The 27,538-nt window shown below is 41.9% G+C and overlaps 1 protein-coding gene across 6 annotated transcripts in view; it reads right to left on the bottom strand.

Moving 5' to 3' along the window:
- CEP112 (centrosomal protein 112) overlaps positions 1-27,538 on the bottom strand; it is a 422,889-nt gene that overhangs the window by 216,752 nt on the left and 178,599 nt on the right. For all 6 annotated transcript variants that reach the window (XM_047833171.1, XM_047833173.1, XM_047833170.1 and 3 more), the window contains 2 exons: positions 24,500-24,607; positions 4,891-5,073 (listed from right to left, as the gene is read on the bottom strand). In XM_047833171.1, coding sequence (XP_047689127.1) covers positions 4,891-5,073; positions 24,500-24,607 — 291 coding nt within the window. The remainder of the gene's footprint in view (positions 1-4,890; positions 5,074-24,499; positions 24,608-27,538) is intronic.

The raw sequence follows: 27,538 nt of genomic DNA, 5'->3' as shown, positions 1-27,538 counted from the left end.
AAATACCATTTTGGTCATGGAGGGAGAAAGGGAACTGTTTTAGTACAGGTACAAATACCCTATGCTCCTGAACCAAATTACCACTTGCTTTTATTTCTTATAGTTTTCCATAGTATAAATTCAGAGGACAAGAGAATCAGCTGGAAGAAAGAGAGCAACAGATTTCGAAATGAACAGCTGGGCATTAGCTTTTAAACTACCTCTAATCTCAGCCATGTTTCTCTAAAGATGCTTTGCAAGGGCTACAGGATCAGTCACATAATGAAAGTACTAGACTTTGCTAGTCTCGCGATTTAAAATATCCTTTCATTTGATTCATATGTACAAAATTGGATCTCCTGAAGCACGTGTGTTTTTTGATATTGAGCATGATGGTATTCATCATTTTATTTGATCAAAATGAAATGTGGGCGCGTTAAAATATAACCTGCTCATTACATTTTGTGAAAGTACTTAAAGACTCCAAGATGTTCCCGCCACATTTCATTTCCAAATGTTTTAATACATAGAGATGTCAACAGTTCTATTGGTCGGTATCCTTCAGGCTAAGTCCTCTGTCATACATTTCTCTCAGAATTGGGAGCTAGAAAAAAAGTGAACTGGTAAGATTTCTTTCACAGATCATCAGAATGACACAATTCATCATGTTCCCCTCTTCACTGTGGCTTCTAGGTGTGCTCAGAGCTAAAACTGGTACGTCACTAAAGCATTTTTAAAAGTAGTATAGGTTTCCTGATGGAGTGAATATCGTTTATTGCTTAATTACTATTTTCAGTTATATTTTAGCTGTTTAAATGTTTTTTTTTATTACAGAATGCCGCCTCACATCCCTTTTGAAAGTGGTTGACATATAAAAAAATTAAAATCAATGTTTCCAATGGAAAAATGCTACCCGAAAAAAGCCCAAAGACCATGTACAGGTTTAGCTATAATGTTTAGAATGTACATATTGCTCAATTCATCCATAAGTAACCTTAGAAGAATCTTAGAACAGCCAATATTTAGTCCACCATACACAGGCACACACCCAGTTTTAGAAATGAACATTTTTAATCTGGGCCCGGATTACCAAATTCATGGAAAAGAAAGTGATGTCATTGAGATATAATTTTAAAAATTACAATTGTCTTACCACAAACATCTTTTCTGGAGATCTTTTTTTAAGTAGAAGAGGGAAAGAAGAAGATTTCTGAAAACCCTACATTTTACTATTAGCCATAGGACAGCCTCTTACTGTGAATCAATATGGCAAAACCAAGATGTTCTGTCCATTTATTATGCAAAACTCGTTCATAATAGCATCATGATTCTCAGGTTAGGAAATCAAGAAAGGCATCAAGATCCCAAAGTTAGGAAAGATTCCATCTCCTATATGCAAATTTTAAGTTTCATGTATTTTTGGATCTCGTGACAACCGTCTCCCAAGTCGGCTCTATTAATTTGCCTTCTACTGACGGTGGTTCACAGTGGCTGCTGTGGTCACCCTGAGTCTTCCAGGGGCCCGTACCTCAACACGTGACATAGACAGCTGCCCTATGATGGGAACCCCACCTTTGGGGCGGATCTCAAAGGTCCTCTACAATATTCATACACACCACTCACTCTGGCAACAAACATAAAAGGTCAAGCGATCTCCAAGTGGTTCAGGGTCCTAAGAGAACAACTAAAAAGTCAGGGAGCCTACGTTCTGTTTTTCTTACAATTCAAAGGAATAAACTGAGAAATTCTCTCACTACACTGCAGTTCAAAAGCAAAATCACATGCAGAACCACCATGCTAGAAGAGGTTCTCCTAAGATGATCATAACAAAACTATGAATTTTCTTTATGTGAAAAAAACATGATGAAGTCAATCAAATCATCCTCCAAATTAATTTCAATAAGAGGGATCTGGCAAAGGAGAAATATCTGACACTGAGGCTGCGACTTTCTATATGTCTTGGTACCTACTGATCTGGATGCTTTTTCTTAAACATTGTAACCTCAGGTAGACACAAGGCTGACCATCTTCTACGAAGGTGATAAAATTTAATGTGCTTTTTAGCAAATGTAAGTATCACCACATAAAATATCCTACCATTGGAAGTCAAGGTATTATGACAAAGATATAATATATGCATAGAATACTTAGCCAAATACACCAAATAAAATGAAAGAAATGGTTACTTATCTTTAGTTGCATTGCCATACCTTATGATTTCTCTAGAAAACAGAAATTCCTTGGGTATAAAGTAACCTGTAATAATTATATAGCATATTCACCACAAGGGAGTTCCTGTCTGATATATGATTTACCTCACGGTAGGTAACTATACTTTATGATCATGGTTTTCTTATCAGTACATAATACATAATATATATGGAAGAAGCCCAAAGTAGACTTTTACTATATTGTCTGAATTCACAAATCTGATAGGAGAAAAAGCAGCAAGCAAAGCTAGAGTATCCAAAATTGGTACTTCCCTGGTCCTTTTTTGGTTAAGTATTTCAAACAGTCCTTTTTACAAAATGGCCTCCATTGCTAAACGGGAGTAGCCAAACGTGAACTGAAAATCAAATCTCTCTGGACCTAAAATGAAAAATGATCCAATCCAATATTTAAGGTACATAATACATGTGTCAAGCCACAAAACAGTGATTTGGAAAAGAAGATCTTCTATTTTTTAAAAATATATGTCCACTTTGTTTTTCTGAAATTTGTGAATGGAATTCAGGACTTAAAAGGCTTCACACATCACATTATTTAAGTCACAATCATGAAAAGATTTATTTGGAAAATTTAGAACTTACCTGATGGAAACTCTGAATTAATACCCTCAGTGAATAACCAAAATAAATACAAATTATTAGCATTTTGGTACACACGATAAGGTTTTCAAAAATACAACTCATTGGCAAATTAAAAAAAAAAATACATTCTCTAAAAACAATCAATCAAGTTTGGCGTCCACAGAAAATCATTTTCATTCAGACCAAGAATGCATTTAGCCTAAGTTTCCATTGCTTTACTAGGCGTTCCTATGACAGCAATTCCAATTGTTCCAAGAAAGACAAAATAGGAGAAACACAATCCTGTGCTTCAGCATTTGAAGAGGTCATATGGTCCTCATACTGATTATTTCAATTAGCAGAAATTCAATTAAGAACCTTATTGTACTCTCCCTGTGGCTTAATTATACGTAATAATTCTAAAATTTCCCTTTTGTTATTGGGTGAACCGCACCCTATATATGGCAGATACGACATATGTAATATCACAAAGATTTCCTCTAAATTTGGCCTCCACTACTGTCGGCTTTCCACAACAGCACCAAAACAGTGGGAGTTATATAAATTAAGGTATTTTATTGTATCACGGACGCAATTCTACTATGCAAACAGACCCTACACAGACTCAGAACCCAAATACTTTATCATTGAAGACAATGCTGAGGCTTAGCATCATCTTTGAAGGAGAATGTTAAGTTGGAAAATAGTCTTAGTAAATTATATGGCTAACAATCGGAAGATCAGCTTATATTTTATAAAGGCTCTGATGAGGTTGGTGGCAAAAATATAACCCACATTGACTTAGCAGGAACCACCTGACTCTTCGGGTACCATGGCTACTACAATGACTACCTTTTTAGTTAGCAAATCCCCCATAAAACAAATTGAAAATAGTTCTCCTATAAGCGTATATTAGTGACCAAAAAAAATCTGTGCTGAGTATACTTTTGGGCCCCAGTCATTCTCTGAAGGTAAAAGACAACTCAAGGTCAAATGAAAAATAACCAAGAACTCCTATTCTTTGCCTTACCGCCTCCCGCCCTCCACCCAAGAAATAAACATCTTACTTAATCAGCAGTTTTATAGTTTAGAGGATTAAAAAATTGTTTAAACACATGTCATAAAAAATAGAAGGCTTATTTCATTGTTTAAAAATTATATCATTTGGGGAGAAAGGATATTGAGGAAGAAGCTTGTATGTGATATGAATAATATGGTTAAGATTTCAATGGGAAAAGAGGTATTTATTAGACCTAGTCGATGATATGGTTTTATTAGAAAAGAAAATTATCTTTTTTTGTTATCAGTTGCTCTTCAATTTTTCTTTAATAAAATTTCACACCAATCTCAGGAGGATACACGAAAGGCCTTTGATTATATATACCCCAAAGAACGTATTGTACCACAAAGATGCCCACACCCAATAAGATTTTTTTTTCATCTGAAATTTATAAAGATAATTTTCCATGCTGACAGTGCACATTTCATCCGTAAGTTTGAAGAGTCAAATGCTACCACAGCTGGGGGTTATTCTGCCAAATGGTTTCCAACAGGGACTACAGAGGTGGAGGCTGGGGGGCATGTGCATGTCGGAAAAAGCGACAGACCTGATGGGAAATAGCCCTTCTCTGGAGTCATTTTTACCAATTGCCATCTGAGTGATCTAATCAAATATAGAGTCTAATGAAAAAAAAAAGCAACACCAGGAAGGAAAAGCAAATATTAAAACAGCTGCTTGATTACCTACAGAGATTAAAACAAAAAGCAAGGAGTAAGGCTGATATATTTCATAGGGATTTGCAGAGGCTGAGGGGAGGGGTAAGGGGCAGATACCTTAAAAAAAATCCATCATGAAAGGAACTGAGACAAGATTATAAAAAAGGGGCCAAGTTATAGCGCGCCATGGGATTTTTAATCTGGCTACCTGTGGTTTCTGTAGTTAAAGCCTTATTCATCCTCAAAACGGGGGGAGGGGGGGAGAAGAAAACAAAAAAATCACATTTATATGTCAGTTTTGCAAATGATCAAACAGCGTGCACCAACAAGAATAATAAGAAAACACTAAACGCTGATGACTTTTTAAAAATAGATAGCCGTTTTATCAAATATTATTGATAATTACCTGTGAATCTCGTTTCTTGAACTCTTGAATTTGATTTTCGTGCTCCATATTGGCAGCGCGAAGCTGTTTTTCCAGGTTTTCAATTTCCCGTTCATGGTCTCGGACTAGGCTATCCTTCTCTGCGTTATGCTGCTGTAATAGGTGCGTCTTCTCCTGTTCATGCTCCAGCTTCAGCTCTACTATCTGATTGGACAATGAGGAGGACAGTTCATCAACAGAACATCCTTGTCGTCATGACAACTCATGGACAGCTTAATTTTTCTCTAATTTGTCCAAGTTGAAAATTTTATTTTTGCGTCATTATTACCTCACCCTTGAAATACTCTCGTCTGGGGGGAGGGGGTGATTTTATCCAAACCTCCTAATATTCAAGCCAGTTGGGCATATTCAGGAAATCGTTCTGCAATCTGTTGACATAAATGCCTGAACATTGAAAAAAATTATGTCGAATGCTACGTATTTCCTACCCAAGAATTCGGGTATTACTGATCAGCAATGGTTATAAATGGTTAATAGTCAGTACGCGTTGCTGTTTGCTTAAATATATACACGTAAAAAGCAGCAATTAAATCGGTCAGTTTTCTTTATGATTTTCAAATAAAGGATCGAAGCTAAATACGCATCTGGATTATTGTATATACAGTTGTCTTTTTAAAAAAATAAAATGATAAATTTCAAAGCTCTATTATCTCGTTGTCAGCTACGGTATACCAACATAAACAGATGTTATGTGTTCCAGAAGGGCACCTGCTGTGCTGCAGGCTTGCGCCATGATTTCATAAAGAGCATTCTATTCTCAGGATCCTTTCCCAGTCCACTCCACACTGGAGACTGTGACCTTGGCCAGTCTTAGCCTCTCCCTGCTAGACTGAATGGCAGCCCGAGACCAAGGGCCTGGTTGCCGCAGCTTTGATACTAATCCTCCCAGACTGTGCACAATGGCACCCTACCTGGCCTGCAAACTATAGCCAGCCAGGCTGTCTTTGAAGCAGGTGATGAATAGGGGACTGCAGGAAGCCAGCTTCCCCAGTGAACTCCAGGCCACACAGCTGCTAAGAACAGTCACTTGGATTTTTCTTCAGTTTTGGTGGATTTCAGGGGAAAAAACTGCTGTTATCTAGAATATGTTGTGTTATTTTCGGCGTGAGAATCCATCTTCAAAAAAGCTAACAGTAGGAGCCTGCTCCAAATCGATCTTGTTTCTTGTGTCGTGCAATGAATCACCAGCCTACCTTATCTTAAAGCGATAGCATTCATTTCTCCAGGCGTACATGCTACGCTAAATTTCAGAACTTCTTTTCTTTTGAGATTTGAAATTCTCATCCTCTAATTGCAAATTAAGAATCAAAACACGAACTGAATGTGCTTACACACAGGTTTCAACATGCTTCCTTACTGTGATTTTTCTTGGAGTTGGAAAATGAGCACGAAATTTCTGGCCACTCATAAATGTACTATACTATTTAGAAGAAAGAAAAGGATACTTGCTCTTCATATCCACTTATCAGAACAAAATAATGTATAAAATAATATAGAAATATTTATTTTGCATCTGAGAACAAAGACGCGTTCTAGTGAATTTGTGCCTACTTAAAATGTAGGGATCTTTCTTCCATATTATTCTACTGTTGGCAACATATAGAAAAAATAACATAAACAGCGTCTGCTTATCTACCAAGTAATAAAGCTTTCTTATTTAAAATTAATGTGCATGCTTTACTCTGTGATTCACCCAACTATAATGTTAATCGCAAAAAAAGAATTCAACGTTTTATTGATATTACTGCATTATTTCAGGCATCTGAGTTTATGAATTATTGAGTTAGAATATTTTTAGTTCTTGGACACATTATTATTTCTACTCAGTGTTACACTAGCAAGCATTATTATAATAAATTTATAAGTTTTAATTAAAATCATTTAAGTATATAACACACTGAAAGAAGTGGATGGAGGTAGAAAGTTCTAGTGAGATCTGATTCTCCAAAGTCTCAGGAACATTGAGAGAATGGATAGGATTTAAAATTGATGGAAAACCAATTATTTTATACACTCAAGGAAAAAGCAACCAGTTGACCTGTAATTAGGGCAGAAGAAGTACAGAAGAACTTCTTTCCCCCAAGAAAAAACACACCACACGATCAGGAGTCACTATGAGATAGATTGTGAGTAATGGCGCTGCCTCACTCTAGGCTCTAAGTAAGGTACTTTCATAGTAACTTTCTCCGAGTTATTTGAAGAGCTCTTGTAGACTGATCAATGGCCTGCCCATGTTCAGATTTCAGTTTATTCATTTTTAAAAATCAGGAACAAATGAAATAGAGATAGTAGAATTTCGAGCCTAAAGCCAGATGTTCATAAATTAGTAGTACTTTGTTATTTTGTCAGGACCCATTGCTCAGTGACGCTAGTGAATGAATGAATAAATCTCAGGTTGCGAGAGCCTTTTAAAGTGAAATAGCAGAGGCCTGTCTGCTCACGCCAACACTACCTGGCCAACCTCTAGGTGTTATGAGCCCTTTCTGGTCTTTGCCCAGGATTCCTCACTGTTAGTACCTTCTGGCAGACGTCTTCTCCTCATAAATAGCAGAGTCCAGAAGAAAAACCCTAATGCTCTGGAAACAACCTAACGATGATATTCATAACCACAAAGGCCATCATCAAAGTGGACCTGTGTTTAAATTGAAGATTTCGCTGGTCCCTAGCCCCTTCCACGCAAGTAAACGTTAACAGAGTTTTTTGGCTTTTCCAGTTCCGTCTTTCACTTGTGGGCGTATCTCAAAAGCAAACATGAAGTACAGTACTTTATCTTGGACTAATAGATACTTCTGGTTGACCAACAATAATGTCTAACGGAGTTAACGGTGACCAGGAGGTTGTAAATCGCAGAAAATGTGGAGGATGTAAAAGTACACAGCATCCACAAAGACGAATGTTCAGTGACAACGAGGTCTCTGTGTCGAAGTTGTCCAGAACCCATAATCTATCCTACAGGGGCAAATAGGATGCACCATCACCCAGGAACGTGCTCAAATAAGGCCAGCTACAGAGCTCCCTGTAATAAAGGAAGGAAAGCTTTAAGTTCCCTAATCCGAAAGCACGGGGCTATGGGCCAGGTATCTATACTGGATAGGTATACCCGCTCTACATGTACAAAAGCAGATGGCGGGGAGCCTGGGTGACACAGTCGGATAAGTGTCTGACTCTTGATTTGGGCTCAGGTCATGAGCTCACGGTTCGTGGGATCAAGCCCCTCATCAGGCTCCATACTGACAGCACAGGGCCTGCTTGGGATTCTCTCTCTCCCTCTCTTTCTGTCCCTCCCCGGCTCATGTGCACATGCTCGCTTGCTCGCTCTCTCTCTCTTTCAAAACAAATAAACTTAAGAAAAAAGGCAGCTTGACATGTCTTCCGGGGGAGTAAAGTGAATAGCCCTCAAGTGCAAGCGTCTGGTAGCATCTGGTAGTGCCCTTAGGTGCTGGGCTTGATGCCTTGGTGGTTGGGGTTCAAGTGAGAAAATGGCTTTATAGCCTAGACACTATTAGGTTGACAACAACTATCATTTTTGTAGGTCAAAATAGGAGATGATGCTCCATCCACTAGGCTACCCCCCAACACAGACTACACATGAAGTTCAAGAGTGAAGTTTTAACGTTCTGAAGTCCCTGAAAGCACAGCCATCCATCATAGACTAAATCATCGTGCAGTCTGGTGCCGGCGTCCCCATTCTAAGTGAGGCTTCACGTACGTGTCCAAGAGCAGAAGTACATTCCAGGCTCTGAGAAAGACCAAGATGGAACCACCAAATACGCAAGTCTCTGGGGGCCCCGGAATGTATATTTTAAGTCCTGGTAACTGCTTTCCAGTGAAATCAGTGCTGGCAAGTGTGGCCTGAACATATTTTAAAAATCTCATAAAGAAAATGACAATGGGGACAGAAGAAGTCATTACTTCTCAGTACACAACCCACAGAAGACCAACACATCCCAGTAACACACCTCAACGTCAGAAATTCCAAAACCAGAAGCATAATTATAGAAGTGATAGAATACATCCAACATATTTTTTAAAGGGGCTGGTGGTACAGAATACTAACTAAAATAACCTTAAACATAACCAAATTACAAAATCTATATTCTGAAGCCTTGGTATAAGAATGGGTTAAAGCTGGGGCGCCTGGGTGGCACAGTCAGTTAAGCGTCCGACTTCAGCCAGGTCACGATCTCGCGGTCCGTGAGTTCGAGCCCCGCGTCAGGCTCTGGGCTGATGGCTCAGAGCCTGGAGCCTGTTTCCGATTCTGTGTCTCCCTCTCTCTCTGCCCCTCCCCCGTTCATGCTCTGTCTCTCTCTGTACCAAAAATAAATAAACGTTGAAAAAAAAATTTTTTTTAAAGAATGGGTTAAAGCTACAGGAAGTAGAAAAAAGAGGTCCTCCGCATGCTCTGGCTGGGAAAGGAGGAAGGGGAGGAGTCTCCAGTTGGGAGCCCTTGGGATAGACGTGTCTTACAACTCAGTGGTGACTGCTCTCATTTCAAGTGAACAGAAGTATGAAAGTTGAAGTTTGGACACGGGTGAAGGCTACCAAGGTAATACAATGTCCATCTTAATCCACAAGACTTCCCTGTAACACCCTGACAGTCAGTCACTCAGCTGCTGATGGGATGCTTTTGGCAAGAAGGGAACAAGTGGCTTCCAGGGCGACCAGTGCCTCATGGCGAACACACCTGGCATCACAACTTCTGGGGAAAGACTGCTGAAAAATTGTGAAAGGAACAAAACAAATGTAAAACATAATAGGACATTCACTGGCAACAACCAAACAAGGAAAGAAGGTTATCACCTTGGCCATCCATGGCAAAGGGTGGTAGTCAAGGAAAGAAAGAGAGGTTCTACTATTCTGTTCCTTCCCCAGAGGCAGAAATGCTGAGCAAAGTACTGCTGAGGAACATCTTCTAAGGTAAGGGTAAGGGCGTAACTGCATCAGTGGAAATGGCTGCTGGAAAGAGATGGATGAGAAAGTGAAAAATTGTGGCTGATTCTGATCGAAGCACAGGCTTCAGAGTTCTCATAAGAAAAGAAAAGAAAAGAAAAGAAAAGAAAAGAAAAGAAAAGAAAAGAAAAGAAAAGAAAAGAAAAGCCGGTCCAATACAGAAAGCAAATCTTGGGGGAAGACATTAGCAAAATGTTAAAAGACACAGCAGGTATCAGTTTCTCTAACAAAGTGTGTCACTGCCCTCACCTAAGTTCCCCTCCTCGACCTTATCCTAATCTCAAGCTGTAGAAAGTAAATACAACAGAATACCTTTGCCCTCAAACTGAAACCTAGAGGAAGACAGACAGGCTGAAAAAAAAAAAGGCAGAAATGGAGTCAGAGAGAATTCACGTGTATAAACCAAAATGAATAGATTCGGAGAGTGCTGCCCACTTAAAGCCCAAGTGAGATGAAAGGAAAAAGTGTCTAGACAGCTATAAAAATATTACACCAACTAAAAAACAAACTAAAAGTTGGGGGAGGGGCACCTGGGTGGCTCAGTCGGTTAAGCATCTGACTTCAGCTCAGGTCATGATCTCCCAGTTTGTGGATGCAAGCCCCACATCGGGCTCTGTGCTGACAGTTCAGAGCCTGGAGCCTGCTTCGGATTCTCTCTCTCCCTCTCTCTCTGCCCTTCCTGTGCTTGGGCTCTGTCTCTCTCTCTCTCTCTCTCTCAAAAATAAATATTAAAAAATAATAATAAATAAAAACGTTTTTTAAAAGAGGTGGGGAAGGAGAAGGAAGAAAGGAAGGCAGGCCCATCATTCTCGAGGGAAGGAAACACACCCTCAAAATCAGGAGCAAGTGGAGTGACAGGGGACCTAGTAGGAGCACAACAGCGACAGAAGAAGAACCCATAGACAAGAAGATAAAACAACAGAATTAACCAAGGACCAAAATAACCCAATCACAAAGTTAATTGTAAATTCTCCATTAGAAACAACAATCAACTGAATAAACGTGGCTGAAAATCAAATCACTGACATTGACAAAAGACTTGAGAGAATGAAGGAGAGAAGAGAATGTGGAGAGCAAATAGCAAGAAAACCCATGTACACACAGATATATCAGAAAATTTCCCTGTGGGGCGCCTGGGTGGCTCAGTCGGTTGAGCGGCCGACCAGCTCAGGTCATGATCTCGTGGTCTGTGAGTTTGAGCCCCGCATCGGGCTCTGTGCTGACAGCTCAGAGCCTGGAGCCTGCTTCGGATTCGGTGTCTCCCTCTCTCTCTGCCCCTCCCCTGCTCATGCTCTGTCTTTCTCTCTCTCTGTCAAAAATAAATAAACATTAAAAAAAATTTTTAAAAAAAAAAAGAAAATTTCCCTGTAATGAATGAAGGAAGAGTTGAGTGTGTGTAACAAAGAAACACACTGTATGCCACAAAAAGCCTTTTTTTTTTTTTCCAATTGAGGAAAATAACAGCTCAGGAATACTACAACTAAACTTGAAACTATGGAACCCAAACCACTCTAGGAAAAAAAAAAAACAAAAACGTGAGGATGAAATCCAGGCAACCAAGAGACGACCAGGGCAGCTCAGGGCCAAAATATAGTGGAACCATATGTACAAAGCTTCAGGGGAAAAAAGGTCCACCAGAGCATGTAATGCCCAGCCCAAACTAAGGGAACATAGAGTGATTTTCAAGCATGCAAAAATGCAGCGAATACAACAATTATATGCCCTTCTTGGAAAAAACAACTCCGTGATGAAATCTCAGCGCTCAACAGATGAATCACAGTGAAGGAAACTGCTATGGAGGGCGGGTGCTGGATGTCCCCGTGGTGAGCACAAAAATGGTTTCAATAAAAACCGAACTCCATGTAATGATGTTATGATCCTTGTGCTTATAGAACAGAATACAAATGCTATAACCCTCCACGATGTGTAAATGACATGATAATTTGACGAAATAGAGTGGGAGGGGACTGGGTGGAAGAAGGGTTGAGCATGTCAATTTTTTTTTTTATTGTAGTGAGGAAACTAATGCTCTCAAAGTCGAACCATAAAATTCAAAATGACTCAAACCTCCATGTATTTTTTTATCTTTATTTCTTAACGTTCTAAGAAATCACCTGTTGTCATATGGTAAAGAAACATTTTTCTACACTTCAGAAATTCCTTAAGTTTTTCCCTGTTTCTTTACTTCAACTGATTTCACATGAGATTATTCTAATATAAGTAAATATACCGTATAGTCTCATTTCTTTTTTTTATTTTTATTTATTTACTTACTTATTATTTTTTTTAACATTTACTTATTTTTGAGCGACAGAAAGAGGCAGAGCATGAGCAGGGGAGGGGGAGAGAGAGAGAGAGATACAGAATCCGAAGCAGGCTCCAGGCTCTGAACTGTCAGCACAGAGCCCGACGCGGGGCTTGAACTCACGGACCGTGAGACCATGACCTGAGCTGAAGTCGGACGCTCAACAGACTGAGCCACCCAGGCACCCCAGCATAGTCTCATTTCTTAAAAAATGTTTTTGTCTTTGTATCTACAAATCCTTCTATTTATCCATCTCTCAGAAATTTCTGGAATTACACCACATTAACAGGAGTCACTCCAGAATAAGACTCCAGGGGAATTTCTGCTTCCTCCACTGTGTGCTATATGTACCATGTCAGCTGGCAACAGCTCCCCTTGGGGAGATATTTACTTGGCATTGTAAGAACCCTTATCAAGGGTCCGTGAACTATGAACTTAGATCTGGAAACTGGATGAAGGACCATGATTTTCCACTCAAGTGGAGAATTGTCTAAAGTTCACTCACCAGCTCTTGGCTTTTTCTTGATGTTGTGCAAGTAGTACTCTCGTTGGTCTCTGTCTCTCTTACCCCCCGGGACAACTGCTGTAGGCACCATCTCTGTTTACATATCCCTGCCCGACTAGACACCTTGATTGCCTCCCTAGCCTTGGCGCCCATTAGAGGAATCGCTTCTACCTTCCGTCTGACGTTCAAGTGCCCCACCTCCAGCTGGCGTCTGCCATTTTGGAACCCTACCACCCTCTTGGAAGCAGGCAGCCCAGTTCCATGGCAGCATCTCCCGCGACAGGTGCCAGCACGTGGAGGAAGCCACCGCGTAGCTGCTCAACAGTATCAGTGCCCCCACCGTCAGTGCATTCCTCAACACCTCAGTGAAGGCAGTATCTTCTAGGCCCTCCTGCGGAGTAGGTTATCTGGTCTAAAGTAGCAGTATCATTCGAATATTCTCATTTTCCTGAGACTTTCTGAACTCTTCCTCAGTACTACGCTATGGCAGTTCTGGATCCCCCCAGCCTGGTTCAGCTTGAGTAAAGTCGCAGGGAAGACCAATGCCTCGTAAAACCAACTACTGAAATGTGCTACCTTTTTAAAAAGAGAGACGAAGGTCCGTTCAACACCTGTGAGTAATTACATACATATAGGGTTAATGGTTCAAGGGGTACTTTGAAGAGGTGGCCATTTAAAGAAAAAAAACAAGGATTTTCCAGGGACTAAGAGTACACTTATCATGATGAGCCCCGAGCAATGGGCAGAATGGTTGAATCACTATATTGTACACCTGAAACTAATAATACACTGTATGCTAACTAACTGGAATTCAAATAAGAACTTTAAAAAAGAAAAGATAAGCCTAAGGACATATACAATCTGCTCTGAGCCTTTGGAGTCAGAGTGAAAATTCAGCACAAGCTGGCACAGAAAATGCCGCAGCACAGTCTGACCTCACGGACAACATCTTCGCAGAAACAGGCACCAACACCAACACCAACAAAAAGCACAAAGTCATCCGTGTGTCAAGAGCAGAAGTAGAACCTGTCACCTGCGGGTGGCCGTGGGGCTCCAGGACTAGATGTCCACTACGACCGAAGAAGCCATCAACGGAATCTGTCAACGGTTCCGTGTAGTTATGCAAGTTCTCTTCTCTTCAAAGGTTAGTGTTGCTGTGCTAACTGCTATTCGGGATGGAACGAGGGCCCGCCAGCACGTGCAGCTGCTTTCCCTCTTGCTCTCTACTGAGGCATCAGTAGCAGGGACAAGAGCGAGCGGACATTCCTAAAGCTCAGGATACCTAAGGGCTGAAGGCCGCAAGCGCGCCAGCAGCGCGCCAGCAGCCACGGAGGAAAGGTGGGAAAACGCTGCAAGTATCGGAAGCCGGCGCTCTTCTCTGCAGCCTTCTTTCCCACCGAACACTGCAAAATACCTTCCCGGCGCCTGCGGGTCACGAGGGACAACAATGACCTTGAGCTTTCACAACTTTTTGGAAAACTGGCTACCATTTCCTGGGTCCTTATCTGCCAGATCTCAGTTAAAACCCAGGAAGGATTCATTCAGATAGTCCAATATTTCAAGATTCTTCTTCCCGGTTTAATGATGGTCAATTTAAGCCACTCAAAATTGAGAAAATTCATTAACTGAGAATTCACTCTCTTAGACAGAGTTCAGCATTTGGCGGGAAAACGTGCCTTCACTGCGCATTTTAGTTTCAATTTCTTTTGCCTGATGTCTGTTCCTCTAAAATGCATTCAGCTTGTCTTTATCTGGCACATCACTGCTGCAGAATGAATATGAAATACAAAAATCATCAGAGTTTCTGGCTAGTACGGGCTTCAGAAGGACAAAGAGATCAACCAGGTTATAAATTCCTCCAAAACATGGACTGTGCCTTTACTTTCTTTTTACTTTCCACACACCACCTACTATAATGCTTCACAATCATTCATCATCTTGAATGGAGCAGGTGGCATTCAGGAACAAACAACAGAAAGAGTTTGAAGGGAATGGCTTCCTCTCATCATCGCGTTGACATGTCTACCTGCCTAGGTAGCCTCTGCCTTTCCTGTGACTCAAATGGGTGGCCGTCCTTGTTGCCACCTCAGGAGAGCCCCGCCTTCCGGTGCCATCCCCCCTTGCCAAATCAAGCACTTGCTCTCACAATGATCCCACCAGGGTCTGCATCACCGACATCGTCTTCCCCAACGGACCATGGTCATCAGCAAACGGACCTTCGTACCTATCTCATTTTCTAAAACCTTCCCGTTGACCCTGCATGCCCCTCAGGCTACCACCTCATTTCTCAGCTCCCCTCCTTCGAAATCTCCCAAAAGGGGTGCTCACGTCCCATTCTCTCTCCGGCCCCATCACTCAGGCTTCTGTTCCCGCCTTCCACTGAAACTGGCCTTGCATGAGGTGGCGAAAGACCTTCTCGCCGAGTCCGTCGGCCAGCTCTCCGTCTCCATCTGATTTCCCTTCTTGGCAACACCTGAAACAAGAGGTCACTCACTTCTTCCTTCCTGAAACGCTCACTGCACATGGTTTATGGGAAAACAGACCTTCCGAGTCTCCCTGCTGCCTCATTGGCTGTTCTTTCCGGTCTCTGTATTTCCTCCACCTCCTCCGCATCTCCAGGTGTTGTAGTAGCCCTGGGCTCAGCCTTGTGACCTCCTTTCTCTTCTCTCTCTACTCACAGGTCTGTGTCTGTCACCACCATTCACCTGGTTGTTGGGCTGGGAAACTCAGGAGTCGTGTTTGAGTTCCCTCTTCCCCTCACACTCCATTTCGCATCCATTAACAAGTCCTTCCTACAAAATACGGCCCAATCTGACCACTTGCTGTCACCCCCAGCGCACCCCCCTGGGTCCAAAGCAGGGTCGTCTCTCACCAGACCACCGCCTTCGTCTCCTGGCTGGCCTCCCTGCCTCCCCTACAATCAATGCTCTGCACAGCAGCTAGAGAAGGCGTGTTAAGCAGCAGGTCAGATCTTGCTCAAATGTTCCCACGGCTCTCCATCATCAGAATAAAACCGAAGCTTCCCACCACAGTGGGACATGAACATGGTGCAAGCTGTCCACAGCCTGACCTTGGCTCCTAACACTCTCTCCCTCACTCACTCCATGCCAGCCACATACAAGCCCATTCCTTCTACGCAAAATATTCTCTCCGTACCTCAAGTTTTGTATGGTCTCCTCCTTCCCTTCATGCAGGTTTTAATTTAATTCTTTAATTTACAGAACATCACTTCTTTAGAGCCTTTCACTGACCTTATCGAAAATAACACCTTCTGTGAAACAACTCTATATAAGATAGCCCTTTCACTCCAACATCTGATCTTGCTTTATTTCATAGCAATTAGCATTACCTTACCTTACATTTTGAGAGAGAAAGGGAGAGAGAGAGAGGTATTGTTGTCTCCTCTATCGTAATAATAGAGACTACTGTGTTCATTGCCATATCCTAAGCACCTGGAACAGTGTTTAGCACAAAGTAGTTGCTCAATAAACATACGTTAAATAATGAATGGTTGGAAAGTCACTGCTTCTCTTGTAGACTCCTAAGGGATCCAGGGAATGGGAATCCTCAATCAGCCATACCGCTATCTAGGAAACATTGTTCAAATGAAACATACATGCTTCACATTACAGTTACTGAAAACAGATGTGTTCACCATCGCCCTCTTCATTCCCACTCCAGATAAAAGGGGCATTTGTCTTAACTGAGATGAGGAAAGTTCCAAACAAGCAAGCAAACAGAAAGGAAGAGGCCTAGCTGTACGCACCTTTCACGAAGCATCGACGCCCATTCTGTGGACCCAGGCCACAGACACACAGGCCTGGACACACAGGCCCAGCCTCTGTGGCGCCACAGGCTCACGTCCAGGAATCTGGCACTTTGCCCGTGGCCTGTAGGACCAACGTGTGCCTTGCAGCAATACTGGATCAGAATGCCTCTTCCTCGACCACCGCGGAGAGAACAGGGTGGCTGATACGCAGCTTAGGCTCAAAAATTATTGGTTACAAACTGGAAAAGGAAAGCCGAGCCAAAGGACTTAGAAAGAGTAAGATAAGCGAGCAGGACGACGACAAAGAGAATGACAGAGCGGACCCGAGGTACGACGAATGCTCCTGCGTGTTCGGAAAGCGAGAAATCCCATGAAAATCCATTTTGAAGAGACCCCCAAATTCATGGTCATTAACCTCATCGGGGACCTCAGTGCCAAAAAGAAGTTTCACCCAGGTTGTCCTAGTCAGATCAGTCATGCCATCTCCACAACAATATCGCACGACCCCCACATCTCTCAGCCCTGCCGCCCACATAACTCCTCCAGTCTCAGCAAGGCATCTCGCCTCCTCTCTCACAAAGGAAGACCTCTTAGGAACAAGAGTGTCCTCATTTCCTTGCTGCAGATATACAAACTTCGGTGCATCTGTCCTCCCTCCTCTTTTCACTAGTTACAGCAGAGGCCTAGCCCTCCCCTCTGATGCCAACACCCTCTCCCTGGGCTGGGGTCCCGCCCGCACACCTCCGCCTTGTGGGGGCGGGGCCGGGGGGGGGGCGGAAGTGCACCCTGACTAGTCAGTGCCTTCACTCTCTTCCTCTACGTCTTGCTTTGTACTGTCTCCTTCTCCAATGAAGCTAAAAAAAAAAAAAAAAAAAAAAAAATCGAGATAACAAAAAACTAAAACACTGGCAGGGGAAAAACCTGGGAAGCACAGGCTAGCTGCAAACTGAGTATCTCAACTGATCTTAAAATTTCCCAACTACTTACTTACCTGGTATAATCTGTCTCATCTTTACACTCTCTTTGCTGCCAAAATATTTTTAAGTTTCAAATAATAGTGACGTGTAAGCGGCTGGCCCTTCGGTGTTTTTTAACAATCATTGACAATAACCATCTATTCTTTCCCAAGAATTCGACCACTTGTTTATCTGTTGAACTACGTTTCCCTTTAAAGGCTTTGTAGCGAAAAGAGAAGATATAAAATATAAGACTAAAGAATGATCTGATGGGACTGCCAAAAAAATCTCCATAGTTCAGGAAATCCTAGCATGCCTGGTTTGCCGTTTGTTTCCAGCTTGAATGAGGGTTGTGCAGACAATTAGAATTGTCTTTTTGTTCCAATGGGTTATACAGGAAAGAAACAGGAAATCTTGATGAAAGCTTGGGCTTTACAGGATATTTGTGTGAGTGTTTAGCCCATGTGTTTGATGTTTTTCTCTCCACAGCTGCCCACTTTATGCCTGCACTCTGGCTGAAATATTTTAAAATACCACTTTGCTTTTTTCACTTCATTGCAGCTACTGGCATGATGTTTTCTATATGAGAGGGACTCAAAAATGAAAATCAAGTAAGGAAACTGAGGCCCCACAAGCACAAGTCGTTCATTTCCTCTGGATGTCAATTCTCATTATAAAAAGTGAGGACCGGGGTGCCTGGGGGCTCAGTCGGTTGAGCGTCCGACTTCGGCTCAGGTCACGATCTCACTGCTTGTGAGTTCGAGCCCCGCGTCGGGCTCTGTGCTGACTGCTCAGAGCCTGGAGCTGCTTCAGATTCTGTGTCTCCCTCTCTCTCTGCCCCTCCCATGCTCATGCTCTGTCTCTCTCTGTCTCTCAAGAATAAATAAAACATTAAAAAAAATTTTTTTAAGTGAGGATGACACTAGATAAGTGCTTCTACAACTTTTCCACCGAAGTACCCCCAGCAGCAGTGAAAATGAATAGCAACCCCCCTCCGCCCTCCAGGGGGATCTGAGGGCATAGCCTGAAGCAGCCTCTGCAAGCTGGAAGTTTCTTTGAAATGCCCTATTTTATCTTATAAATTCATGAGAACTTTGCATTTTACAAAACAGGAAAGTCTATGTTTGTTTTAATATGATGGTGCCCTCAATAGTAAAACTGCTCTGCTTTCCCACAAAATCATCAGGTGACTCGAACCTTCCAGGAAGCTTGTATGGTAGCTTCACATACGCCCTGACCGTGGCTCACTCACTACCCCAGTTTGAGAAAGAAGGGCCTGGGAGATGAGCATTGACATCTCCTTCCATTGTGAAATGCTATTAGCCATATCACTTAAGATCTCACATGTTGTAGCAAAGTCAGACAAAGTAATAGAAGAATCGTCACACTCGGACCTGAATGTCGGCAGAAGCCCTGAAATAAGGAAGTCCAGCCAGACAGGTACGTAAGTCAACGAGCCGGTGGTGTTGCCGACTCGTCTACACCTGCAAGAGATCTACGTCTGTCAAGAGATGCACAGACGGGCTGCGGTCTAATCAGGCAAAAGAACAGAAAGTCACTGAACACTGGATTTGGAAGGGACCTTAGCAGTGGGACAGCCCCCCCAAGGGCACAGGGTCCGTCCACAACACGCCCGACAGGCACTTCCACAGGCTCGGGCTGGGGAACTTACTCTCTCACGAGATACACCATTGCCCATTTGAATAATTCTTTAGGAAAGGACTATTTCAAAATGACTCAAAATATGCCTCACAGTACTACCTACACATGGCTTCAGTGTCTGCCCCCCGGAACTGCAAGGGGGGTCAGAGCGTGGCTCTGGTGCAGGTTCTGATTCTCTCATCTGTTAAGTGTGCAGAATGCAGGTTCTGATTCTCTCATCAGGTTACTTAAGAGGATGTGCTTCAGTTTCTACAGCTAAAAGATGGGAAGGACAAGTAATGGTCTCTGCCTCCCTCTCCTGTGAGGGGGGACACGGCTCAATTCACGTGGACCATGTAGGAGAGACACGTGGCCCGGAGCAGGGGCTACCAACTGCTGGCTGTTGGGATATTACCACACAGACCAGTCCTCAGATTTCCTGTATGACAGACCTTGACTCCAAAAATAAATAGATCTGGGGGCGCCCGGGAGGCTCAGTCCAACTTCAGCTCAGGTCATGATCTCATGGTTCATGAGTTAGAGCCCCACATCGGGCCCAGAGCCTGGAGCCTGCTTCAGATTCCGTGTCTCCCTCTCTCTCTGCCCCTCCTCTGCTTGCACTCTGTCACAGTCCATCTCTCTCTCTCAAAAATAAATAATAAACATTAAAAAAAATAAAAAGAAACAGATCTGCTATTCTCCTTAGTCTTGTCTTCTCTCTGCAAATCTCCTCTGAGATGGTTCCAAGCCTTTCTATATTCTGGAGACTTTCATTTGAACATGTCTGTCTGTCGGTGTCCTACTTAAGACGTGGTGACCACAACGGACTTATTTCATATGTGACCCGATATGTAAACAATGTGCTAGGACCATTATCCCCACCATCCCAGGCATTTTTTTCGGTCTTCCTTGCTGTCCCCACTGTATATGCCCCTCCCTTACATTACCCCCGACCCTTGCCTCGTATTTTTTGCAGATGATTGTATCATCTAAGCATAGGATTTTATATTCAATCCCGATAAATTTTTTTTTTATTTTTTATTATTTTTTTTTATTTTTGGGACAGAGAGAGACAGAGCATGAACGGGGGAGGGGCAGAGAGAGAGGGAGACACAGAATCGGAAACAGGCTCCAGGCTCCGAGCCATCAGCCCAGAGCCTGACGCGGGGCTCGAACTCACGTATGGCGAGATCGTGACCTGGCTGAAGTCGGACGCTTAACCGACTGCGCCACCCAGGCGCCCCCCGATAAATTTAACCATCTTAATTTCAGCTGTTTTAAGCTTCAGAGAACTGACTGTCCTATCCTCCGTGTTAACTACTCCTCTGGGCTCTATGGAAGCAGGGAACTTTACCTCTTTATCATCATCCAGTGACTGACACACTCAGAAATCTCAATTCAGGTCGACACTAGTCATTCAGAGATGGCCCTCTGAACTCTCATTTAACCACATAAATGCACCAATATCTAAACCATACTTTCCCATATTGCCTTTGTGAGGGACCTTGCCAGATGGCTCAGCGAAGTCCAGTTACACTATATCTATTCCCCTTTCTTTATCTACCAGCCTGGCCCCCCTGTTCAAAGAAGGAAATGAGCTTAGTTTAATCGGCTGCATTTTTAGTGAACTTGGGCTAGCTTGCAGGGACCACAACTACATGCTTATCATTGCTTATGATGAACTTTCCCAGCAAAAATCTTAACAATTTGGAGAGGTCTGGGGGAATACTGTTCCTGTTAACAGAATTTTCTGCTGGAAAAGGTTTTAAAAAGTTGGTGTATTATCACACTGGTAAATATTCTCCTAAAATCTCCTAGCTCAGATTCCTGCCTTTGTCTTTTCCTAGCGAGTTACTGCCTGGGATCTCCATTCTCAAGTCTAATAAACAGGCCTACAGATATAGGAAGAATAAAGTGGGTGAAATCACCAAGACCTGAGGGATCCTTGTGCGAGGTGTTTTTTTTTTTTTTTATTTCCTGTTATGCATTTGCATACCACTTGTATCATTTATCCCTTTCTCATGAAAGTGAAATACAGAAAAATTAATGCAACAGCATGTAGTTTCTATTAATAGCATCAATTCTTTAAAAAATTAATTAATTCCTCTAATTAAGCATTTTTAAGCAAGACTATACAAAGGATAAGCTTTGGTAGATTTTTAAAATTATCATTCTGAGAAAAGACTTTGAAACTTAACATTGTTTCAAATGCAGTTTATGTAAGTTTATTCGTAAACTAAAAACATGACTGTCACATTTAAAAAGATGCTATCATGATGTGGAAAGTAAGGAATGTAGAAAAAGAACCAACCGTGATTCCATCACCTAAATGATAATTGACATTATTGTTTGACTATTTCTGTCTGAGATTAACAATAATTGGGCCAGCGGGTGTAAACACTTTTTATGACTCTTGGTAGATAGTGCCAAAATCCTCTCCAAAAAGGCTGTATTAATTGAAATGCCATCAGCAATATATGAAAGTACAAATTTCACTAAACTTTTGCCAACTTTAGATGGCACACATCATTGTTAATTCTAATTTGCATTTTTATTAACGCCAAGGCTGTAGATGTTTCTACACTGTCGTTTATTCATTTCTTATCTCCTTCGGTCCTTTGCCAGGTCATTTATCGGGACATTAATGATTTTCTTCTGATTTGTGCTAATTACTTAATTTAAATGCTAATTATTTTTATTTGTTATAAATTTATTAATTTCATAAGAGAGTCATCCTTTGCCTATCACATTTGTTGCAAGTATTATTCCTTTTTTTTTTAACTTAAAATAAGTTTTATTTAGTCAAATGTTAATTTTCCGTGGTGGTTATCCTTATGTGTCCAACTTTAAAAAGCCAGAGCTCTGCGAAAACCACCACAACATAATGCAAATCAGGCACTGAAGTCACGTGGCTATCTCTGGCTATAAATTCGTCACCTACACAATTATCATCAAAATGAAAATACAATCTTTTAAACTCTCAAAGAAAATGCTCCTACCCCTTACACTCATCCTGAAACACAACAGCTTCTGAGTCATATCTGTGTCTGTCTCCCCTGTTCCTCCACCAGTTTACTTAGAGGAAGTAACATTTTTCTTGTTATTGTTTTTGCTTCTAATATCGCTTTCAATCCAAGAATCACCTCCATTATACTTGTAACTAGAACATGACAATGTGCAACACTTCTTGCCCATTCTTAATATTCTTATCTGTATTTGGCTATGACCTCAGCTTCTTTCTCATCCCCACTTCCCCCCCAAGTCAATTAAACAATAATGAATTCGATAATGTATTTCTATTATCGGCTCAATCACAGAAACATAATGTAACTGAGGCTGGAAGAAAAGGAAGAGACAGTTTCTGCTCCCTGGTACTCCATTCTGGATTAAGAACAGCTCTAGACGATATTTTACAAGAGCTGATTTCAGTGTAAGGAATGATGAGGTGATTAATGCCATAATGTCAGAGAAGGAAGAAATGGGCATGGGCCCAAAAGGTCATGTTCATGTAACGTTTTAGGGAAGTGTTGAAGCAGAATGGAGCAGGACAATACAGATGATGGCAATAACAAAGAAAGACCGATTTGCAAACTTCTGTCTTTGGAACTCTTTTGCCTTTACACCATCCCTGTGAGAGTAACTCAGGTATTTTTACCAACATTTTAAGATGAAAACAGCAACAACAACGTACCAACAGTCAGGTCACATGTCAGACCAGACTTTCTTTTCATGGAACTCAACTGAGTCCCTAATTGCTATCACTTCGAAGAGGGATTTGAATCCAGTAATCACAAGGGATTAATTAGTTTTTGATGCAGTACCCACTTAATAAGGAATTGAAAATACAATAATGAAAAAAATTATTGAGGTTTTCAGAATAAAAAGGTTCAAATACTATCTTTAATTTTTCTTAGTGATTAAGCTAATTAACATTTTACCAGATGTTAAGGAAATTAGGGAAATAAATTAGACAAATAAGTAAAAATTAATAGCTATCTTAAATATTCCAAGAATTAGCTGGACTACGTTCTTAGAAAAGACACTACCCCGGATGTCCTGGTCCTAGCCAAATTCTCACCCATCTCCTACAGCTAGAAGCTTCCTCTCTACATACATGCTGAACCAGCCTCTACTGTCATTTTTTTTTATGTTTATTTACTTTTGAGAGAGAGAGAGAGAGAGAGAGCGCGCAAGTGAGCAGGGGAGGGGCAGAGAGAGAGGGGGACAGAGGATCCGAAGCAGGCTCTACACCGTGAGCTCAGAGCCTGAAACGGGCTCGACCTCATGAACCATGAGATCATGACCTGAGCCAAAGTCGGACGCTTAACCAACTGAGCCACCCAGGTGCGCCCCCCCCCCCACTTTACTGCCATTTTTTGTTCCTTGAATGCTCCCAGCTGGCGCTCATCAGATCCTTGCACGCATTGCTCCCTCAGTCCAGAATATTCTTCTTCCAGAGACTTCACGGCTGGCTCAGTCCTAGTTTTCAAGCTTCTGAGCACAAAGTTCCCTGCTCAGAGGGCTTCCCTGACCACCTGTCAGTGCCGGTAATCCCCTTCCCGACTCTCCCCGACGAGGCCTCTGTACCCACCTCCTCGCGACTTCATAAATCACTCTTCAAAATTATCTCATCTGTTTGGTTTTGTTTGGTTTTTTATTAATGGGTTGGCTGCGCACCAAGTGGAGTGTGTATGCTCCGTGAGCAAAGGAACACTGTCGGTCCTGCTGACAGCTCTGTCCAGGGTCGGGACATGGTGGGCACCCAAAACCACTTCTCAAATAAGTGAGTGGGTCACACTTAGGCCCTGCCAGGAACAGAAGGACTCAGGAATCACAATAAATGTTTCAATTCAACATGCAGATGGGTAAACTGTCGGAACAGACTTCAGCGATGAGCTAAAATTCCGTTTCTGGATTTTACCGAAACAGATCTTATTTTAAATGACTCCCATACACTGGTAACAACATTCTTAGTAAAATTTTCACTGGGCAGGGATTTTATGATATAATGATATTTTTTTAGGATTTTATTTTTGGGGCGCCTGGGTGGCTAAGTCGGTTAGGTGTCCAACTCTGGATTTCGGCTCAGGTCATGATTTCACGGTTTGTGAGTTTCAGCCCTGCTTTGATTGGCCTCTGCACTGACAGTATGGAGCCTGCTTGGAATCCTCTCTCTCCTTCCCTCTCTGCCCTTACCTCCCTCCCTCTCTCTCCCTCTCTCTCTTTCTCTCTCTCTCAAAAAAAATAAATAAACTTAAAAAAAATTTTTATTTTTAAGTAATCTCTATGCCCAATGTGGGGCTCATACTCACGACCTTGAGATCCAAGAGTTACACGCTCCACCGACTGAGCCAGCCAGGTGTCCGTGATATAATGAGATTTTTAAAAGAGAGATTGCACATGCATTTAAAAATTCAAAGGCATCGTCAAAATGAAAGACCAACCTGCTGTTCGTATCGTTGTTTGACGTCCTCCAGCTGCCATAAAAACTCCTTTGACTGTTTCTCACGAAGAGACTTGGATCTGGTTAGATCTGCTTCTACTTTTTCCATCTGTAAGATTGAAAAATCAAATATATTTTTTAAACAAAAAACGAATCACATTCCATGTTTTTATAATTTGCCCATTCATTAAAATGGCAGATTTTAAACACTCCCTACCAATCATAATACTGAATTTAGAGATGGTAAGATTATGAAAGCTCTATCCATTTATTACTCGTATTTAATAGTTTAAGTCAGGGAAATTAGCATTGACATATAATTAACTGAATTCTAATTCTATAGTAACATTGTGATGCGAATATAATTTTGAACATTCAAATACTTACTCAACAAGATTTTTTAAGGCCTAGATGTGTGCTGAATGGGAGAAAATATCTGCAAACCATACATCTGATAAGGGATTTGTATCAAGAATACATAAAGATTGCTCATGGCTCAGTAAGAAGTGGACAATTTTACTCAATTTTAAAACGGGCAGGGGTGTCTGGGTGGCTCAGTCGGTTATGCTTCCCACTTCGGCTCAGGTCATGATCTCGCGGTTTGTGAGTTTGAGCCCCGCATCGGGCTCTGTGCTGACAGCTCGGAGCCTGGAGCCTGCTTTGGATTCTGTGTCTCCCTCCCCTGCTCACACTCTGTCCCTTTCGCTCTCAAAAATTAAAAAAAAAAAACGTTAAAAAAAATTTTTTTTAATGGGCAAAGGAAGTGAAAAGACATTTCTCCAAAGAAGATACACAATGGGCCAACAAGCACATGAGAAGACATTCAACATCACTGTAATTAGGCGATTTCAAATTAAAACACTAATGACGTACCACTTGACACCCACTAGGATGGTCCGCATCAAAAGACAGCTAATAGCAAGTGCTGGTGAAGATGTGGAGAAACCCTGCGGGTAGGAAGGCCAGTGGAAGATAGTTTGGTAGTTCCTCAAAAGGTTAAACATAGTTATCACACGTTCCAGGAAGTCCACTTCTGGGTGAGAAATGAAAACACGCACCCACACAAAAACTTGCAGATAAATATTCGTAGCAGCATTACTCCTAATAGCCCAAAAGAGGAGCTAACCCAGATGTTCCTCAATTGATGAATGGATAAACAAAGTGTTGTATGTCCATCCAGAGGGGTATCGTTCAATCATGAAAAGGAATGAAATACTAACACACGTTAACACGGATCAACCTTGAAAATGCTACGCTAAGTGAAAGGAGGCAGTCACGAAAGACTATGTTTTGTAGGATCCTGTTTCTACTGAATATCTAGAAGGCAAATCCATAGAAAGTAGATTACTGGTTGCCTGGAGTGAGAGGGGTTGGAGTGTGGGTTGCTGACTGCTAAAGGGTATCAGATTTCTTTGGGGGGCAATGGAAATTCAAAGTTGATTGTGGGGATGGTTACGGAAGGTTGAATATAATAAAAACCATTAAATTGGACACTTACAATGAATTAATTGCTGGCATGTGAACTGTATCTTAATAAAGCTGTTATTATAAAAAAAAAAAAATTAAAAGCCAAACACAACACCACATTCCATGAGGCCTCATGTGATCCAATCCCAGGTACCCCTCTCAACTCACCTCTACCACTCTATACCCACCCCCCCCCCCACCACTGCAGCCCACCTGCCTCCTTGCTGGGCGGACGACATGCCAGAGATGCTCTCGCCTTGGTGTCTGGAAGCTTCTCCTCAGATAGTCACATGACTTCTTTCTCAAAGTCTTAAGTTTCTGCTTAAATGTTATCTTGGTACTGAAGTCTCCCTGACCACCCTATTTTAAATTGCAGCCTTGCCCCCCGCCCTCCCACTCTCCCTTTCCTTGTTTTACTGTTCCTTTTTACCATGGAACATATAACCTTCGAGTACCCTACGCAATTGACTTCTTCGTCTAGGGCTCCTTTTAAGATCTGCCTTGCCCACCGTAATGCAAACCCCGCATTCACTCACGTATCCCAGCAATTTGGCACACTGCCTGGCGCATCTAGGGACTCGGTAAATACCAATCAAATGAAAAAAAAAAAAACACCACCAAACAAACAAACAAACAAACAAAAAAACCCAAGACAGACCAAGTATATGCAACTAGGTTTGAGATTTGCTGAATAAACAATTTTCAACATTTAATAGTGCCAGATTCTCTGTAACAAATACAAAATCACGTTGGATCTGATCTTTCTAGCACATACAAAATTAGAGATGATGCATTATTATCCTTGCTCTTGCCAGATGGTCGCTCATAGGTGGCAAGAAAGAAAAATTCTTACGTTTGGTAATGAAAAATCTCTCCACGTCGATAACATGAAAATGACAACTTATATTCATAGTGCAGTTTTTCATGTCTTTTTTTAATGTTTGTTTCTGAGAGAGAGAGAGAGAGAGAGAGACAGTGCACACACAAGTGGGGGAGGGGCAGAAAGAGAGGGAGACACAGAATCCGAAGCAGGCTCCAGGCTCTGAGCTGTCAGCACAGAGCCCCACGTGGGGCTCGAACTCACCAACTGTGAGATCACGACCTGAGCCAAAGTCCGAAGCTTAACTGACTGAGCCACCCAGGTGCCCCTCATTTGTCTTTCTTTCCCTGGCTTAGTTTTTCCTCAGAAGATATTTTTTTCTGAGACAATCGTCAGTTAGTGTGACAATCGTCCTATCACTGGCTACTCTTATTTTTCTCACTTATTATTCTGCTTATTATTACTTATTATTCTGCTTCACTGGTAGGTTGAGATTATTTCTTTTTTTTCAGCTTGTACACCATGCTCTCTTTCAGGTTACCTTTTGGTAATTGCTAGGATTAGACAAAACATGAATACTGGGGAAAATGAACCCTAAGAATGCTTCCTTCCTAGTTCAAGTGCATTTATTCAGGCATGATTATTAAACCTTAATTCTCTAGGAGCAAAAATGTTCGCTGAAGAGCAGCCAGTTTCACTGGATGAGAACAAAATGCATATGGCCGCTCACGACTGCTACCCAACAGTAGAGTG

Source organism: Prionailurus viverrinus, chromosome E1, assembly GCF_022837055.1.
Source record: "Prionailurus viverrinus isolate Anna chromosome E1, UM_Priviv_1.0, whole genome shotgun sequence".
Lineage (NCBI taxonomy): Eukaryota > Metazoa > Chordata > Mammalia > Carnivora > Felidae > Prionailurus > Prionailurus viverrinus.
Note: the sequence above shows the minus strand (reverse complement) of the source record. Positions and strands in the feature narration are given on the sequence as shown.